This window comes from Coturnix japonica, chromosome 1 (genome assembly GCF_054131305.1).
Source record: "Coturnix japonica strain WE chromosome 1, WE-NBRP24, whole genome shotgun sequence".
Classification (NCBI taxonomy): domain Eukaryota; kingdom Metazoa; phylum Chordata; class Aves; order Galliformes; family Phasianidae; genus Coturnix; species Coturnix japonica.
In genome coordinates this window covers 102595285-102614630 of record NC_140663.1, presented here as the reverse complement: position 1 = coordinate 102614630, position 19346 = coordinate 102595285, and the positions used below count along the sequence as shown (strand labels likewise).

Here is a 19346-nt window from a genome sequence, read left to right as displayed (position 1 = left end):
TTGACATTCATTGTAGAGCCCCCATGAGCTGCTTGAAGTGGTTCGGACAGCACAGTGGGCTCCTCAGTGCCGGGCTGGCAGGAGCACAGAAACACCCAGTTGGGCAGAGGGCGATACCTGCCTCCTGTGGAGAGGAGCCTTTGGGGATTGTTTGAGTCTGATCCCAAGAGTGCTCACATCAAAACCAAGGAACACGCCTTCCCGAGGGGTACCCTGCCATGGGCTCAGGGGCACTTGCATCCAGTCTCTCGTGCTACCTCCGTACCCATCCTGTGTGTCGACATAAAGTAGTTCGCAAATAGTGCAATTACAGGGAGGTGAACTGCTTTCCAGCTATTCTGACTTCTTGAGGGGCCAGAAAGGGAAGGTTTCATAATGAGAAATTCTACTATTCTGTGCGTTGGCCTCGATTGTTCATTTAGAAAGGAATGTTACCAATTGTTGCCCTGGTTGTGTGTAAGACTGAAATACTGCAAGAAAACTGTGTAACCCTTCCACTTGGAGTCTGTGAGGCACCCGGTGCTGGCTTTCTTCTGCAATCTGAACCCAAAAGCTGCTATTGGAATGTAGTCTTATCATAGAGATGCGGAAGGAAACTTCAGCCGTGTCACTTCTCTCGGTCTTCAGAGCAGTCTAAAGTATTTTGATGTAGGTTTTAGACTATGTATATAAATCTGATTGAAGTACCAACAGCAAACCATCAATAAAATGTGGACTTAACTGAAGAATGGGCTAGTGGAGAAGTTTTGTGTTGAACTCATTGAAATGTGATATGGTGAACTTGTCAATGGAACAGACTGTAATGAAGGCGGGAGAATGAAGCTTGGGTCTCCTGACCTCAGAGAAGCAGCCAGGTTCCTTTTAGCCTTAGAATCTGTTCAGGCACCTTAAGACTGGTGTGATCACTTGGTGCTCACTGGAGAGGTTTGCTGCATGGAAATGCTCCCAGGAGTTGGTAGATCTTCATGGCTGCTGGAAGCTAAAGGTTTCTGCTGGTCATGCGTGACCCTCCCTGCTACAAGTGTTCATTCAGGACAGGTGCTCTCCACATTCATGACTATTGAGCAGATGAAGGCACTGAGCACCTCCCTGAGGTGCCGATTACTCAGTTGCTTCGTGCTATTGGAGCAAAAGTCTTCATGTAAAATGAATTAGAAATGGGTATAGCGGAAAACCAATGGAAACCCCTGCCCATTGGTGCTCACTTTGAAGACACGGAAGTGCAAAACAATGAGAAATTACTGAGAATTACTGATGTTAAATAATAACAGTTTTTGAAAAGTTAAGACATCCACGTTAGCAGGTAAAAACAACCAAGCTAATCGTGGTTCTCCATTCCTTCAGTGTGATCTACCCTGTGGGTGCACACACGAACCCTCTGTCTGTTGGCATGCATTTCCTCTCTGCCTTGTGTAGCAGGTTGTGGAGCCTTCTTTGGTTGGGTTCCTTCTCAGAGCAGTGCTGCAGTGGCACAGGCTGCCCAGGGAGGTGGTGCAGTCACTGTCCCTGGAGGTGTTCCAGAGCCGTGTGGATGTGGCACTGAGGGATGTGGGCAGTGGGCATGGTGTGATGGGCTGCTGGTTGGACTGGGTGATCTTAGAGGTATTTTCCAACCTTAATGGTTCTTTGACTCTATGGAATGCTTCAAGCCTTTGGATGAATCAGAGGCAGGTGGTGACTGCAGGCACCCCAGTGGGATGGCATAAGCAAACACCTCAAATATTTCCAACTATTTGTTCCACTTCCAGATTTCAGATCCTGCTGATCTTTACTTTTTCAGCTGCCTCCTTCGTTTTCATTCTAATGAGTACAGCTGTAGCGTTTCATGTTTGACAGTGTGTTGGAGTTATATGAGCAAATAACTGCATGATCCATCACACTGACGGTAACAGCTGGTGCAAGAGTGAGGCTGCTCTGTTTGATGTACATTGAAAACATGATTACTAGAAGCCAGTGAGTTGCTATGGGGATTGAAGAAGCACAGGACAGTGCAAGGGGTGCTGTGTTTTTTTCCACTGAGCAAAGCTCGTGCTTACTTTGCTGAGAGAGTTTTGAACTCCCTGTTTGACACCATCATGGGGTACTGTCTGAAATCAATACTCAGGGATGTTTCACAACCCTGGCTTTTGTTTCCAGGCATCCTGCCAAAGCAGCAGTTAGAATGTGCTGTGTACATGCTGAGGCCTCTATATTAGTTAGCTACAAATTGGAGACCTAAATAAGTCCAAGCTCACTGCATGCACTAAGGGCAATTACTCCTCAGTTTAAGAGAATGGAATCAAGTCTACAGACTCCTCAAACGTGTGAATTTAAAGAGAGATTTAGCATTGCATCCAGTGTGTCAACATTAAACGCAGCTGTAGCTGCATTCAGCAACAGTAAAATGAGAAACCAACCTTCCCCAGAAAACATGAGGCCAACAAATCCAAGTGTGGCTGGAAACCATGGATTCTGATGTGCATTTGGGTGTATTTAATGCAAATGGTACCGCCAGTTCTTTGAACCACAGCCTTGTAAGAATCGCTCTCACGTAAGCAAGATTTCAGTGTACTTGAAGTATTCTGAAACCTTTCTTCACTTGGATCTTGCCATGTAGGTCATCAGAACTGATACTGACAGCAGAGAGAAAAACGTGGAAGTCTGCAAGCAAGTCTGTATGAGATAACCTGGCCATGATGCCAAGGTAGGAAAACAGGCCGGGAGATTGGTTGGAGCTTCAGCAGGTAGGTAACATCCCAACCTCTGCATGTCATTTTTGCTGCAGCAGGTACATATGTTGGTAAATCACAGCCAGGTCACCTTGAGGCCTGGGTGTCAGCACATACAGGTGCATGAAGAGCATGTTGCGGGCTGCCCATCTCCACCAAGAAAACAAGCAAGGAATAGGAACAAGTTAAAACAGCCACAAGGAATGCAACTGTTTCAGGAGCACTCAGAAGAGAGCAAGGCACTAATATTCTACTGTTTTGCACTAACAACTTCTATCTTCATTGGAACAGGCTGCCCAGGGAGGTGGTGGAGTCTCCTTCTCTGGAGATATTCAAGACCCGCCTGGACGCCTACCTGTGTGACGTGGTGTAGGGAGCCTGCTTTGGCAGGGGGTTGGACTCGATGATCTCTAGAGGTCCCTTCCAACCCTTACAATTCTGTGATCTACTTCAATTCTTGCCACTGAACCTCTCTCTCTCCCTCACAACAAAAAAGCAAAGCTGCCTTCTCCTAAGACAACAGCTTTTCTTATGAGGCAGGAAACAATGTTAGAGTCCACCAAACTCAGAAAAACCAGCACCTTTTAATGATTTTGGCAAGATGGACAGACTGAACTGGGTACTCAAGGCATTTCTTGATTGGTTAGAAAAGCTTTGTCAGGCATGTACAGCCAGGTACCTTGGCTAAGTGTCAATGATCCCCTTGAACACCTGGACAGGAGAGCACCTACACAGATGCCCTCATTCCAGGCTCTAACTCTGCTTTACAGAGTGAAATCACTGGCTGAAAGAATCCCTGACCTGCTTTTTTAGGGGTTTGGGAGCTCTCCGTGCAGAGAAAGCTGCCTTATCTCTACCCAGACCTTCCTCTGTCAAACATTATCTCCATTTTCAGCAGCCCCTGTAACAACTTCAACTTCACACAAGCTTAGTTTTAAACATTTATTGTTTAAACTCCACGCTGGGTCTTCAGTTCTCCTTTTCCTGCACAGTCTTTGTACCACGCAGTCTACCCGTACGACGAGCAGCGATGAGACCGACTTTGCGTCCAGCAGGAGCATCTCTCCTGATGGTTGAAGGCTTCCCGATGTGCTGATGGTTACCACCACCAAAGGGATGTTCTACAGGCTGTGGAAAAGGAAACGTAAGTCAAGTAATTTGTTCAACAAAAGCATCGTTGAGCAGCAATAAACCCATCTGAGGGGACAAGAAGTTCAACTGCTTCATATATGACACAACACGGTAACTATCAAGCGCCAGTAACTACCCTAATTAATAACGTGATAGGCCACAACCCCCGCCATGCCAAGCAATTCCTTTTCAAGCCTTAAAAAGGCAAAGTGAAGACTCACGTTCATGGCCACACCACGGACACGCGGCCAGCAGTTCCTCTTTGCCTTGTATTTATGGTAGGCACGGCCGGCCTTTAGGATGGGCTTGTCAATACGACCTCCACCAGCAACAATCCCTGGAATACATCACAGCAATAACAATGTGAGAGAAAATGCATGAGAACAAAACCAGTCACAGAATCACAGAATTGTAGGGGTTGGAAGGGACCTCTAGAGATCATCGAGTCCAACCCCCCTGCCAAAGCAGGCTCCCTACACCACGTCACACAGGTAGGCGTCCAGGCGGGTCTTGAATATCTCCAGAGAAGGAGACTCCACCACCTCCCTGGGCAGCCTGTTCCAGTGCTCCGTCACCCTCAATGTAAAGAAGTTCTTGTGCACATTCATGTGGAACTTCCTGTGCTGTTTCAGCCCATTACCCCTAGTCCTGTCCCCAATTACTCCTGTCTAGTCCCTACAACATATTCAATCTTAGGAACAAGCTTATGAAGACCAGTTGCCAGCTCAGCTGAAAGACAAGTTCCCAGTTATCCCTGCTTACCGACAACAGCTCTGTTTGCAGAAGAAATCACTTTCTTGGAGCCAGAGGGCAGCTTCACTCTGGTTTTCTTGGTCTCAGGGTTGTGAGAGATAACAGTGGCGTAGTTGCCAGAAGCACGGGCCAGCTTTCCACGATCACCTGGTTTCTCCTCAAGGCAGCACACAATGGTGCCTTCGGGCATGGTGCCGACAGGCAGGACATTGCCGATGTTCAGCTGAGCTGCAAAGAGCCATCACAAAACAACAGCTGCTTCAGTCAGGCTTCCAGACACCGCTCCAACCACAACTCAATTGAACACGGCTCCCTGTGCACAGAAGGGCACTGCATACATTCATGCACAGCAACAGACAGGGGCACTTATTTGAGTTCCAACCCACGTATCGACAGCCACTGTAACCTGCAGTCAGGCAAGAGCTGCCTGCATAGATAAAGCAATCCAAACACTTGAGAGCACCGCAGCTGGGCTTGCTTTAACAGCCTGTGTGAGGAGACTTCCATCTCCAATAGGAAAGTACGTCTGCTTACAGTAAGTGAAGCCATGGCCTTTGTAAAGGCTCCCAGCAGCACCTCAGCATCCCACCCTCTATGTAATCAGACAACAGTTGCTTTGAGCCTCCTGAAACTTCTCAGGCAACCCAAGGTTGCTGTTCACTCACCTTTCTTGCCACAGTAAACGAACTGACCGGTGTGGATGCCCTCAGCAGCAATGAACAGCTCGGTCCTTTTCTTAAACCTGTATGGGTCACGGAACGCAATCTTGGCAAGGGGAGCACCTCGGCCAGGATCGTGAATGATGTCCTGTGGGAACAAGGATGTGTGTTAGAACAGGATGCAGCATTCACCTGAGGTTTAGCAGCCACCCAAGGATTACAAAACCTGATAGAATCACAGAATCATAGAATTAATCAGGTTAGAAAAGACCATGAAGATCATCAAGTCCAACTGCAGCCTAACCGTAGTACCCTAACTCTAACAACACTCTGCTAAATCCCTGAGCACCACATCCACACGGCTCTTAAACACATCCAGGGATGGTGATTCACCCACCTCCCTCTGGAGCCTATTCCAGTGTTGAACGACCCCTTCTGTACAGCAGTGCTACTGTTACACCCCCCCGTTACCTTGACGATGCCCTTGATGTAGCCGTGCCTCTCAGCGAAGTCCACGGCGCGGAGCTTGGCCGGGCCCTTCCTGTGCTTCACGTGTGCGCGGAACACGGACCCCGCTCCCTTCCTCTGGCCCCGGATGACGCGGCCCATGGCGCCCTATGAAAAGAGGCAGCGGGGCCGCACCGCCCGTTAGCACCGGCGAGGCGACCCTTTCCCCCGCCCACTGCCGGCACGGACGGGTGACAGGAGGGGAATAGCGGGGACGGCCACAAGCGGCGGCTCCGCAGCGGCCAAAGCGCGGATGGCGGCGGATGGGGAACGCTGCGAGATGGCTCCTACCTGCGCTGCGGCCTCGCTGGGAAAGAAGGAAGCGCCCACGTCACCGCAGCGCCAAGGCCCTGCCCATGTCGCGGGATGTGGCGTCACTTCCCGGCTGCCGGCTGTGCTGTTATGCGGGCGGGGCTGCGCTGCCTGTGGGGGCGGGTGCGGTGTGAGGGCGGGGATGCAGTGACACGGGCTGCACAGGGAGGTGGTGGAGTCTCCTTCTCTGGAGATATTCAAGACCCACCTGGACACCTACCTGTGTGACGTGGTGTAGGGAGCCTGCTTTGGCAGGGGGGTTGGACTCGATGATCTCTATAGGTCCCTTCCAACCACTACAATTCTGTGATTCTGTCATTCCCTGCTGCAGCTTTGAGTCCTGAGGTTTTGGACTTTGGGACATTAACTACAGTTGCAGCTTCATTGGCTGCAGATGTTACTGTCTTTACTAATTCTGCCCTGCCTCTCTGCCAGGAGTTACAGCTGTGTGGGAGGAGCAGAGGCAGGATTCCTCTAGAGAAGGCTTCTTTTTCCATCAGAGCTGTGTGCTGGAATTTGAGGAACTTGTTCATTTGCCTGATTACTCCCAGAATCACAGAATCACAGAATGACCCAGGTTGGAAGGGACCTCAAGGATCATGTAGTTCCAACCCCCCTGCCTGGCAGGGAACCAGAAACCAGGCAGCGAGCAGGAAGCTGTCCAGATAACCCGGGCTTGTCCACTGCATCTGCACAAATCCACTTGGCTACACAAGGGCCAGAGGTCTAAGGCCTTTCCAGAAGCTTTGGCCTCCTTGCATGTGCATTATTCCTCCTGGATGTGCGCACAGAAATCTGGGTCTGATCTGACAGCACTAGGCAAAATAGGCCATATGTCCTGATCACTGCTGCTGTGCATCGCAGCCTTAATCCTTTCCTGATGGTCACAGGCTAATTTGATAAAGTTTAATTGTACTGTAAATTGCAAAAGGGGTGGTGCTCTGCTTGTTATAGATGGCAGCCAGGGAGAAATACAGATGTGAATGCTGCTTGCAGAGGAGGAAGGAGAAGCAAATGTTCTGTGGGACCCCACTTTGAAAAGAGAACTGAGGGGAAGCCCATAGTTAATTTGTGCATCTTTCTCAAGTGAAAAGCAGGAACATAAGGGCTGGCTGTAAGACTCTTACGAACATTTCCTCTCTGAGATTGATGTGCCCCAATGAAAATAACCCTGAGCTCTTTCAGGTGGGCACATTCCTCTGTCTGTGGCCTTGCTGGCTCCTGCAGGGCTTTGTGTGGAATTAGGAGCTGACACATGGACTCCAAGCAGGCTGCAGCACCACAGTTCCAGCTTGCAAAAATAACTATGCTAATCTCAGTGAACACACTCAGGACGATCATATTACTGCACCACTCCCAGAGCAGGACACAAGGGGTGCAAAACACCTACTGCCACTGAAGCCAAGGGCTAAGGCAGGACTGTGGAGGCAGGTGGAAGTGGCTGCTGAAGGGGCAACTTCTTGCTTCCTTTCTCCAGAAAGGACCAGGTTCTGTTTGCCATCTTGTAATAAATCTTCTCCCCAGCTGTCCCCAGCTCCCTCCTCCACAGCCTCCTTCATTCCTAAACCCTGGAGAGAGCTCAGGAAAATTACTTGAGCTTTTCCTTCTGCTCTTACACGAAGCAGATGAGGTTTCTGGCCTCACAGCAACCTTTTGAATCATAATTAAATTGTAGCTCCTCTCTAAATGTAGAAATAAGTGACCTGGAAGGCAACTTTAGTCTTCTTCTGCTTCTTCAGACACTAATTCACAGGGTAAAAAGAGAAGTAGAAAAGTCTTTACCAATTATTCAATATGCACATGTGGCCCGTGCTCTGTTTTGAGTTACTGCTTTCCTGAACCAGTGCTAGGGAAAGAACTGGCATCCTTCGTGGTTTGGTGACACTCACAGCATGTAGTGGGCTTAAAGGTATGGGGCATGAGAGAGCCCAGACTCCAGCTGTGCCAGGGAAGGTTTGGTTACAGAAGTGTGAGAGTCTGACAAGAGATGCCAATGTAGTGACTGCTTTCTTACACAAAAGGCACCTGACTTCTGCACAGCAAAGTTTGTCCAGGAGGTATTGCTGGCATCTGATAATATTCGCTATTTCATGATGTCTGGATTGCTTGTGAGAGGGGACATAAGAGAGGCATGAAGTCTGCATCGAAACAAAGCAATTTACACTCCCTATCTGGGCTTAGTTCTGCCTTACTAATTATGTTCTGGTGACCTCTAGAGGTCTCTACCCAAAAGCGCCTGATTTTTCAGGATCAGAAACCCTCAGAATTCACTGTTCTGGAACAACGGGCAGGACAAGAATTCTGCATTATTTCAGTTTTAGTCTTTCTTTTAACCTTAACGCTGATGGTATTGCAGAGTTAATAATTTATGGTTGTTCTTTTCATAGAATCACGGAACTACTGAATATCCCAAGTTGGAAGGGTCCCACAATGATCACTGAGTCCAATTCCTGGCTCCACACAGCACCACCCAAAATCCAAATGCTGTATCTGAGAGTAGTGTCCAAATGCTCCTTGAGCTCCAGCAGGCTTGGTTCTAATTCCACATCTGGATATGTGTTTTCCTTAATGAGTTAAATAATAGGGGCAGGCGATGGAAGAGGGGAAGAGTCCTCTAAGCTCATTTTCTTTCCTCTTGAGCAGCTGAGATATGGGATTGAAACAGTACCAAGAAACCAAAAGAATTGGAAGGAGAGGCAGAGGAGCACAGAGACATTGCCCAGAGAGCCACTGGGGAGTTAAGTGGCAGAGGCTTACAGCCACAGAGAGGCTTAGCATGAAGCAGATAGAAAAGCTGGAGGACATGGAGCATATCTAGAGCAATGCAGAGGTGAATAAACTCTAGCAAGCTTGCAGTTTTACAGAGACATGTGGGAGACCTTCTAAATACTCCTGATTTATGAGCACCCAGCTGTTCTTCCAGACTCCTGCATTAGTTGCTGTTCCTAAAAAGACCCTCCGGCCTCCAGCTGTTTTTCTCCTGGCACTTCCCAATGGACCTCCTACCAACCCTTTAATGGCAGCATTTGTGTGGTGACAACATCCCTGGAGGCTACACACGAAGCAGTTTGTGCATCTAGTTGAGAGAACAAATACAATAGCACGAGATTTTATCTTGATTGATAGATACGGCACATAAGAAAGGGAAAAATACATACGTTCTGCATTTTTTTTTGTTGTTGTTTTCTGGTGGCATAACGCTGGATGATTCATTTTTCTTAACCAAGTTTTTATTGTTCTCTCATGTGTTGTCTTTTTTTACACAGCCTCCTGCCTTATTCATGCTCCTTTTGCTGTGTAGGCAAGGGAACTGCGGGGATTTCACGCCTCAAAAAAGACTGAGACTCTGAGCTAGTGAGGAGAATTTAAACCACCCAGTAAAGGGGAAAGATTTAAAGCCAAGACTTTAAAAGAATTTTTAGCCAGACTGCGTGAAAATTTGTCTGAGATTGAGGCAAAACTCCTGAGGAGCGTAAGGAGAAAAGCTCCCGCCTTTCAGAGATGCCATGGGAAAAGGGGGAGGTGGGAGAAAGCGTAAAGGGAAAGACGAGAGGAAAAGAATAATGGGAAAACAAAGGAGTGAAACTCCTCCTTCCTCCAAATCTTCTTTGTTGGTTCATAAATACTCCATTAGACTTAAGATTTCCATTTGCAGATGGAAAACAGTGTGACCGGCTCCAAGTATAAGAACAATGCTTGCGGGCAGGCCTAAGGAGAACAATAAATCAGAGCAGAAAATAGTTCGCACAGGGAACACACAGTTATTAGAACATAAATAATCTTGTTTTCTCCTATCTGCAGCACAAAACAAACACAGCTGTGTGTGCACAGGCGCACGCACACGCACGTGCTGCACACACACAAGCACACGTCTCAGCCCAGGCTCCCCAGGGCGGTTCTCTGATGGCACTGATGAGAGGCAGAGGGCACACAGAGGGGTCTGTGGCACGGTGTCTGCTGCACCCTTCCATGGAGAGCAGAAGGCACAGGAGCACTCAGATGAAGCAAGCTGCTGGCCAGCAGGAAGCTCTGATGCTTTCAATTTCTCTGTGGTAGGATTACAAAGTAGATGGTGGCCTTAAATTGGGACTGTGCTTGGGACCAGGTGGCCTGGGCATGTATCCACTCCAAGTGCTACTCCAGAGCATCCGACCCAGATTAGCCAAAGGGATGTTCCATACCATATGTCATCATGCTTAGCAATAAAACAGCAGGGGAACGTTCAAAGTGATGGAATTTATCTTCCCAAGGAACTGTTACAGGTGATCAGCCCCGCTCTCCTGATGTGGCTGAACACCCACCTGCCAATGGGAAACTGTATATTAGTTCCTTATTTTGCTTACCTTTCCAATTCTCTTCCCATTCTACTTGGGGAGAGTGAGTGAGTAGCTGCGTGGTGCTGAGCTCACCTGATCTTCTTCTGAGATGACCAGCATTTAACATTGTCCATGAGTAGAGTGCTTTGCTTAGATCAAACTTGTGAACATGAGAAATGAGTGGGATCTGGTGTTTGCACAGATACTGTACCAGGGTGATTTCCTCTTGTGACCCAACCTCAGGTGGGTATCTGAGAGCTGGCAGTCCTCCTATCTATTTGCTACAGTTCCTGACTTTTAGCACTGGAAACTTATTTATAGCAACGTGGTTGTTGAAGGCAGGGTTTCAAACAGCAGATGCTTCTCTTACCAGCCCAAGACCCCCAAACCAGTGGGACTGAAGATGAGAACAGCTGGAGGACTCTTGCTACCCATGCATTTCTGCTTCAGGAATGGCTGCCAAGGAATGGAAGGCAGTGGAGGTGGATGGCTGGCTCTGGTAGGTGTCGATCCTGGAAAATGACTGTTTATAAATAACCAAACGAGGCATTATGTCCCCAAACACGCTGTTGGCAGAGAAGAAGGTTGCTTGTGGTGCCTGACTGCTGTCTAGAATGCAAGGACAGTCTGCATTTAATCCTTTTGAAACTTCACAAATAAGAATTCTTTCAGCATGAACTGAAAGCTTGGACCACCACAAAACACATGGTAAGGTTACATGTCCTTACTTCCTCCCTATTGCCACAGTATGGCCTTCATACTTGAGTGACTGAGTCATCAGATTGCCAATGCTAACACCCAGCCTCCAGCACTGTTACTACACAGCGGGGAAACAGAACACACGTCGGACAAAACCTGACAAAGCAAAACTTGGATTTAGGTCAAGCAGAGCAAACAAGAGTTACTTGTACACTATACCTGGCTCCCAGTCAAACACAAAGCCTGATGAATTCACACTAGCCCAGACATGCAGAACGGTATCTCCCTTTTTTCCTTCTGTAGAGATTTCTTTCCAGATAGTGTGTTCAGCTCTTCGTTTCGGTGCCCTCACGACATCCATTTTTGCAGGCTGCCTGGCTGCCACTCACCCTATGGCAAGCAGACAACTTGCATGCTCCACTTATTAACACAAACTGCAGAATTCACGGCTGACACGGGGCATGCCTGAACCATCCAGATACGTGCGTGTCTCTTACTGCAGCCTCAGCTCTGCCAGCTTGCCGTTACTCACTCATTTACCACTCAGTACTGCTACAGCTGCTATCACAGAGCAAGCAGTGGGGTGCTCAAACTCAAACTACACACTGTAAACAGTTCAGCCCCAGACTGTCTAGCTTGGTCTCCTCCATAACTCTGACCAAGAAACCCTCTGCTCAACATAGTAACTTCTGTTGGGCTCTGCAGGGCACGCAGCCTTTGTGTGCTGATGCCTAAGGTGGTGAATACCTCTCATCCCGGTGGTCTTTGAGATTTTGTCTCCTCCCCACTCTTCCTTGATCCCTTCCCAATTCCCTCTGGCTGCTCTTGCTTTGGGGATAGCAGACTTTGAGTTCCAGAGTTGGCAAAGGCTTTCAACTGCGTTTTAGTCTGGTTTTGTAGAGGCTTCAGTGAGTAATACATTAATTCCTCTTTCACTGGTTGCTGGAGTTTTGAATGTTGTCCTTTCCTGTCCTCTGGGCCACCTCAGGGCTCCTCAGCATAACTCCTGCAGTAAAGAAGCCATATAGTACTAATCTTTTGATTCCTGCAAGTATTATTATTCCATAAATGCACAACAGGGATTATTTTTTATTAGTTATACACTGAAAATAGGAAAGTACAGATATCACAAACGTATAAAACACACTGAAGTTAGCCACAAAGTATTTCTCAGCTTTGCCAATTCCTGACAGAAAAGCGATTAAATCAGACTGAGAGTTTAGCAACCTCACCTAAAAGTTTAAGATTGATTTGGTGGTTGGAGAGTACAAGGATACCCAGGCTTTTATGGGAGCAATTGGGATTAGGTTGCATCCTGAGTGTTTTGTCAGCCTGTACAAGAAGCCAATTTAGTACGTTTCTGTATGTTCTTCAGCTCATACGGAACGTTTAACATGTACATGTCTCAATCTTGAAACAATTTTCAATGTTTCTATTAAAAACATATGTGATCTAGGCAGTCAGCTGCAGTATGATTTCGCTGGGACATATATTAAGCACTGGGGTTACTGAAATGCTCTCAGGCTGTTCTAAGGGAAGCCCACAGCTCCTCTCTACAGCACGTCTGCCCTCCACTTCTGCACCTGCAGGTGGGTCTGTAAGGCCAATGTCATAGACTGCAGTTAACACTTATCCTTCCAATATTCTCTCCACTTTGTACTTCAAAACAGTTAATAACATGAGTTTTCTTCACAACACCAATTATACGTAGGCTTTCATGTGCTTGGGTACCCCTGCCATCACTGTATTTTCAGACTACATCTCAAAGTCCAGAGCAGGGCAGTGAGTTTGGAAACTGTGGTTCCTGTGTGCTTTATCCGTTGCTTTGGATGCATTCATCACTTTCCTTTTCTATCTTACCCATCTACTTCCACACAAATTAGGATTCCTAGTGGATATTAGACAGAAGGAAAAACTTTTTCTCTCAGAGAGTGGTCAGTCACTGGAATGGCTGCCCAGGGAGGTGGTGGAGTCGCCATCCCTGGCAGTGTTCAAGAGGCATCTGGATGAGGAGCTATGAGAGATGGTTTAGTGGCTTGTGGTAACAATGGTGATGGGAGGATGGTTGGACTACATGATCCTGTAGGTCCTTTCCAACCTTGTGATTCTATGATTCTATATTCTTAGTGCAGGCTCAAGAACTTGTGGTTTTATTGTTTTGTGGTTGGCAGGTCAGTAGGTGCCCATCAAGCTGCTCTCTCACTTCCCTTCAGAAAGAGGAAATACAATGGAAGAGCTCATGGGTTGACAGAAAGACAGGGAGACCACTCAGTGATTACTGTCACAAGCAAAATAAGCTACTTGAGGAAGATTGATTATATTTATGGCCTGTTAGTAATAGGGCACCAAGAATGGAAAACAGACTGAAAACCTCTTCTCCACTCACCTTTTCTCAGGCTCAACTTCTATCTCCTTCCCTCAGCAGGTGCAGGGGAATAGGGAAAGGGGGCTGTGGTCATTCCATAAAGCTTCATCTCTTCTGCTCCTCCACAGTCACTCTCTGCTTCTGCTTTATGTGGGTCTCTCCCCACAGGTTGCTGTCCTTCCTGGTCTGGTCCCACACACTGCAGCTCTCCCAGCACTGTTCAAACACAGCTCCATACCACGGAGCCCACCTTTCAGGCACTGCTTCACATGGGTCCCACAGGTGGCAGCTCCCCCAGCCCTCCTGCCCCTCTACAGGCTGCTCTCCATGGGCTGCAGCTCAGACCTGGGCTGCTCCTACAAGGGCTGTGATCTGACATGGGGCAGCTGCTGGGCTTCTTGCAGGCCTCCCCAGTGCCAAAACCTTGCCACATAAATCCAGAGGAGGACTATGAGTTCTTTGTCCACTGATGCATTGTCTGTATTGTTGCCATACGTTAACAGGGCTGGAATAAAATTGGCACAATATCCAGTTTCACCCAGATGAGGTTGTTGAGCAGGATCCAGAAGACTGGTATCCACAGAGGGCAAGCACAATGTTTAAACAGAAACAAAGCCCGTGATTTATTTCATTATTTACTAAGTGCCGTCAGGGTGCGTGGTACCATATAAACACTGTCTGCCCCAGGTTATTAATACTATTAGACAAAGCAGGTTCAAGATTCAAACACCTTACATAAATCATTTTCAGAACAAAACTTTTAAGAGCAAGTCAAAAGTTTCCTCGTGGCTGAAATCTGTTTGTAGACAAATGGTGCTGATTAAACATTAGACATCAGAATAGGTAACTATTCCAGTGCAAAGAAATGTTGTTCTAGGAGCTAACTTTCTACCTGTCCTCTATAATTACTCCTCACTGAGTACTGCTGTAATGCATGGTCTGCCCTAATGAACATACAAGGGATGCCAGACTGGTCTTTTTACTGCATGATAAGGAACATCCATTCATCCAACAGAGTGTGAAGAACTAGTGAGAGGTTAGATATCTAGAGATATCAGATTGAAATAACCCTAAGTGTGTGTAATTCCTCAGTGAAGACATCAGTACGTGTCAAAAATGTGTCTGCACACTCAGGTCAGTGAAGATTATATATTAGATAAGGCTGCTTAAAAGATAGAGCTCTCACAAGAATTACAGATTATTCTAGTCCCATGAAAATCATCCTGTTTTTAATTATAGCATTAAAGACAAAACCACAATGGTTTAAGTTCTGCTGGCACAGCAAATGATCATTATAAATCTGGACAGGGGATCACACAGAAATAGTAAATAACGACTGCGAGATATTTCAGTACTATCTATTTTTGTCTATAGGAATGTTTTTCATTTCAAAGAAACTCATTAACACTTCTGCTTGGCCAAAACTTGGTCACAGGACCTTTCAACATAAACTCTCAAAAGGACGCTGTCAACTCAACAGCTGGTCTGTTTTTCAGAAGGTTTTTTGAGATGTTTTAGTATGTGAGTCCCTGCGGCAGTGCCTGTTCTTTTCTCACAATTCTTTAGTTATTTTACAGTGCTTTACCTTGCCCTGCTGCAGCATCAGTCTCTAGACAAGCTCAGGGATCCGAGAAACAAGGAGGATAAGGAGAAGTTGACAGCCTGAAAAGCACTATCGAAAGATGAAAATAAGCCAGTGGAGTTACACACAGAACTAAAAACGTATATTTACTTTTCATTCTCAGCGCCAGGAATCGTTTGGAAAAAGAGAGAAGCATGTAATGCTGTTCTTACAATTCAACACTTAATTATAGCAGATGCTGTAATAAAAAGAGGAAGGATGGACAGAATGGAAAATTCTCTCCTGAGATTAAAGTAAGAAAATGACTTTTTATAAAGAAAAACATCTTTAAAAATACAATAAAAAAAAAAAATCAGCCAAAATACGAGTGCAGCGCGTTGTGGAACAGTTGTACAACACAGTTCCTCCGTCTTCTTGGCACTCAAAAACAAACGTTTGCTGTGAATACCATGATCCAAAGCCAGGATAAACTGCTGGAGATCATTACACTGACTTCAGTGGGTACTGCAGGCCAAACGGGGAAAGCAGTGCTTCAGGCCACCAGACAAGTGTTGTTTGTGCATTTTATTATGTTGCATTTGTTTCCACTACCCTGCTGATAGGATTGGTGTAGCCGGGCCCTTCTTTCTGCAGGAACCCCAAATGATACCAACACAAATATTTCAGCACACTTTCAGACACCACAAAGCTGTGGCCTGAGACAGTAGAACAGGATGGAAGGCCCTCCAGACTGAAGGTTCCTAGAGGTTAGGCCTCACTGCTTCCACCGGGTTTATCTCAACACTAGTCCAGAATCACATCAGAAAAAAACCTCAGACTTTCTAATTCTGGCTGCACTGTCAGTTTGCCTGGAGTTTTACAAGCTTCACTGTGTTTATCCAACTGTTTCTGATGACTTTCTTGGAAAGTTATTTGCGAGGATGGAAAATCCCTAACTCTTTCTGATTGTTGCAATATAGAGTTTAGATGCCTGGAAATTGGTGACTGACAAGTCAATACGTGTAGACCTCTGTAAATAGGAACACAAGCTATTATCGTGTTCTGATAAGTGAGGATTCACTCCATGAAAATACCAGCCAGGAATCATTCCCTATGCAAATGCGTAGAGGTGGGTGAAGAGGTAGAATTGCTGACAGAAGGGCGGATACATCTGCTGTGAAAACCCTTTCCCTCATCTCATCTCCTTTTTAGCAACCAACTTTAGCTGTCTAACTTTAGATGACAAGTAGGCAGAAGCACCCTTTGGAGGTGCTGGTGTCTCCTGTTGACTCAGCAGGATGACTAACCTCCACGCTGGTCCCTACAGGCGGGCTGCATGTCTTCCCCCTCCCACCATACCAGACCCTCACTGGGCAGTTCTCTGCACACAACAAGGAACTCACGTGCTGCGCATGTATCACCCCTAACATCTGCTGTGATCTTCAAACACAATTACAAAACTGTTATTTGGAACAGGGTGCGCTTCTTAAAATGGCAGCCAAAATACAAGCTTGGGACACAGCTCTTCTCTTCCACTTTCTTTTTCCTGCTTTGTCTTCCCAGCTGTTCTAATTGTTGCACAGTATTTGGCAGTGCAGTTAAAGCTGCTGTTGCTTCAGTGTATGAAAAAAAAAGGAGATAACCTTCTGCTGTACTTTATACTGGGTCCATTTGTGAAGATGGGAACTTTCTGTCTCACAATGGCAATGAATTAATATTCCTGAGGTACTCCACTGTTCCACAGGCATGAAAACGAAGCCAAGTCAAACCCGAGGAAATCTGTTCTTTTCAAATGGAAAACATATTCCAGCTTTAACGACACGCTGCTATTTTGTTTTGGTTTCTTTATTGCAATGATTTATGATATGCAAACTTCACATGCGTTTGCTAAAGTCATGTGTCTGCCTTATTTAAGCTTTGAAAATAACAGCCATGCCAATATTCTTTACCGTCATACTCAACAACTCGAGTAGTTTTGAAAGACATCAACCTTATGGTACCCAAAAAAGCAAATAGTTGCTTTTCTACCCTTTGGCTGAGGAATAAAGTAGTAGGTTCTCCAGAAGGGCCCTCTACACATCAAGCCTTTCTATAAACACCTTGACACTGCTAATGCTGCCATACTTCCACTGTTGTCAGTAAAGGTGGGTTTCCCATTTGGGATCATCTGGCAAAAGACTGTCTCATTCTGTCTCTACCTGGCCTGCTTTAAGCCCAGCTGAGCTACAGACAGGTAATAACACCAGAGTTCTGCTAGTACTGGCAGCTCCAATGCTAAGTACATTATTAGAGCTGTAATGATGATTAAATCCTTCAAAATAAAAGCAAATAGAATCCAAAAACAGCTCCCCACCCCTCTCCTTACCTTTCACCCAGGCCCTACAGAGGACTTAAACTAAGCAGAAAGTCTTCCAGTGCTGTCATTTAAGTCAGCTTCCTGCAACGTACCTCTGCAGTTCTGCAAGCAGCCACACAGAGAGAGGGGTGGAAAGGCAGTAGACTTCTCTGTTTCAGTAAGTGCAATGCTCATTCTTGCAGGTATAAAAGGGCAGCACGCAGTCATCTATATAAAGAATGTTCTTCAGATGGGTTATGTATAACTCCGTGATGGCAAGGGTATCAAATGAAGGTCGAACATCAGAGACCTTTAGGTACTTACGAAACATGACTCATGGATTAGTTAACTGCCTGTCAGATTTTCCATTATAAAACTTTAACCACATTCCATATCTGCACAGAACCAACCAACACCTGTAGAAGTACAAACAAACAAGTGGTTAAGGATGCATTTGCACAGCAGTGGGTCAGGAGATGTGCCTTGGTAGCACAGTAAGTTTTTTTCTTCATTATAAACTATTAACTGAGGAATAAAAATGAGAGGAAGAAAATGAAGGCAATTCAATAGTAGCAAAAACAATATTTGGAAGTGCCTATTTTCCAAAGACTCTGCAAGATGAATCTTTAGTGCTCAACTGTATCAGATGAATACAACCCCAAAATTCCTCTCTGCAGAACATTATTATTTTAGTCATGGTGAACATCAGTGAAAAAGCAACTACTCCTGTTTTGAAAAAGGCTTATTAATAAGTTTTGTAAGTATTAAAATACTCAGTTAAAAATGAAGACATTACTTTTCAGTTTGAACATCAGTGAGAAGTTCCAGCCATCAGACCTTGGTACATCCCTCAGATGCCATACTATCTTACTGTTTCAAGGTGCCTTCAAAAAGGCAAAAGGTGCGCTCTGAGGATTCCTAACAGGAAGTGGTGCTTTTGACCTATGCGTCATCAGTTTAGTGAACTCAACATGTGACTTTCAGCTCACCTAATTTTAGATGTCTATCTTGACATCTGCTGCCCCACTGACACTTGACCAAGGTATGTCTTATCTGATCTGGTTTAGATATCTACCTTAGGATGAGATGATTCATCACCTCAGCGTGTGATTTTTCTCTCCAGTGGCTGTAACCTTGTTTTGGGCTCTAGCTAGGCTAGAGAGCCTTTATCCATAGCCATCTACAGCTGATAAGATGAGCCTTGCCTGAACGAACGTTCTGCCCCCACAGAGCTGGTAATTTGTGTGAAATAAGTTGGTTACCACTGTTGCTACTGGGATGTTTTGTCTGTATCACAAAAACACTACCACATCTGGCACAAACAAATCATAATTGTCTGAAACAGCCTAGAGGCTAACGACTTTAGAGGAAATCCCAAACACTTTGGTAAATTTCAACACCACGTAATATTTGTGCCTCTAGAGCTAGTCCAGATCAGAAATCAGGTATGGAGTTCTTGCTATACCTACCACTGTGGCATCTAATCCATGAAGACAAAAGTCTCAGTATCCATTCCTGTTAGTCAGGTCATTTCATAAATGCTATTTCCAGGCAAGTGTAAAGCTACCGCTCTGCTGGACGCTCAGAATACTTGGACTATAAGGACCTATGAAGAATAATATAGTCTGAGAAGGGGCAAGATGCCATTACATAAATATATAAAACAAAGCTGCAGAGAGGAAGGAAATAAAACTCCCTGTTTACTAGGAGTAGTCGAAAAAGCAATGAGTACAAGGAAAATTAAGTTAGAGTAAAGAGAAGTGCCACACAACTAGAAGCCATGCAGCCACTCCTCTGAGCTGAACAGAAGCACCATGCAATCTCTTAGACAAAGGGCTGTATGGCCAGGAAGTCGATCTAAGCAGAGAGGCAGCAGCTCCTGCTTCCCTGCCTCTTAGGAGAGAGCAGTTCCTGCTGGGGGTGGTAGCCCTCCCCCAGCTTAGGAATGCAGTTATTCTGGAGATCCAGTTTGAGAGCATCCATGCGGTGTAAAGGGACAT

The 19346-nt window shown here is 46.0% G+C and overlaps 1 protein-coding gene and 2 long non-coding RNA genes across 3 annotated transcripts; all 3 read right to left on the bottom strand.

Moving 5' to 3' along the window:
* Window positions 1–3636: 3636 nt before the first annotated feature.
* On the bottom strand, window positions 3637–6077 carry RPL8 (ribosomal protein L8). Its single transcript, XM_015884828.2, has 6 exons — window positions 6050–6077; window positions 5723–5866; window positions 5258–5399; window positions 4602–4820; window positions 4061–4176; window positions 3637–3836 (listed from the first exon to the last, which is right to left on the bottom strand). The coding sequence occupies exons 2-6, from the start codon at window positions 5858–5860 to the stop codon at window positions 3678–3680; spliced, it is 774 nt and encodes a 257-aa protein (XP_015740314.1). The 5' UTR covers window positions 5861–5866; window positions 6050–6077; the 3' UTR covers window positions 3637–3677.
* Window positions 6078–9834: 3757 nt separating this feature from the next.
* LOC146762622 (uncharacterized) lies at window positions 9835–10987 on the bottom strand. Its single transcript, XR_014939904.1, has 2 exons — window positions 10480–10987; window positions 9835–10371 (listed from the first exon to the last, which is right to left on the bottom strand). It is a non-coding gene; the product is annotated as an uncharacterized LOC146762622 (long non-coding RNA).
* A 2909-nt stretch (window positions 10988–13896) lies between these two features.
* Window positions 13897–17496, bottom strand: LOC146762621 (uncharacterized). The gene is made up of 3 exons (XR_014939922.1): window positions 17460–17496; window positions 15036–15122; window positions 13897–14020 (listed from the first exon to the last, which is right to left on the bottom strand). It is a non-coding gene; the product is annotated as an uncharacterized LOC146762621 (long non-coding RNA).
* Window positions 17497–19346: the final 1850 nt, after the last annotated feature.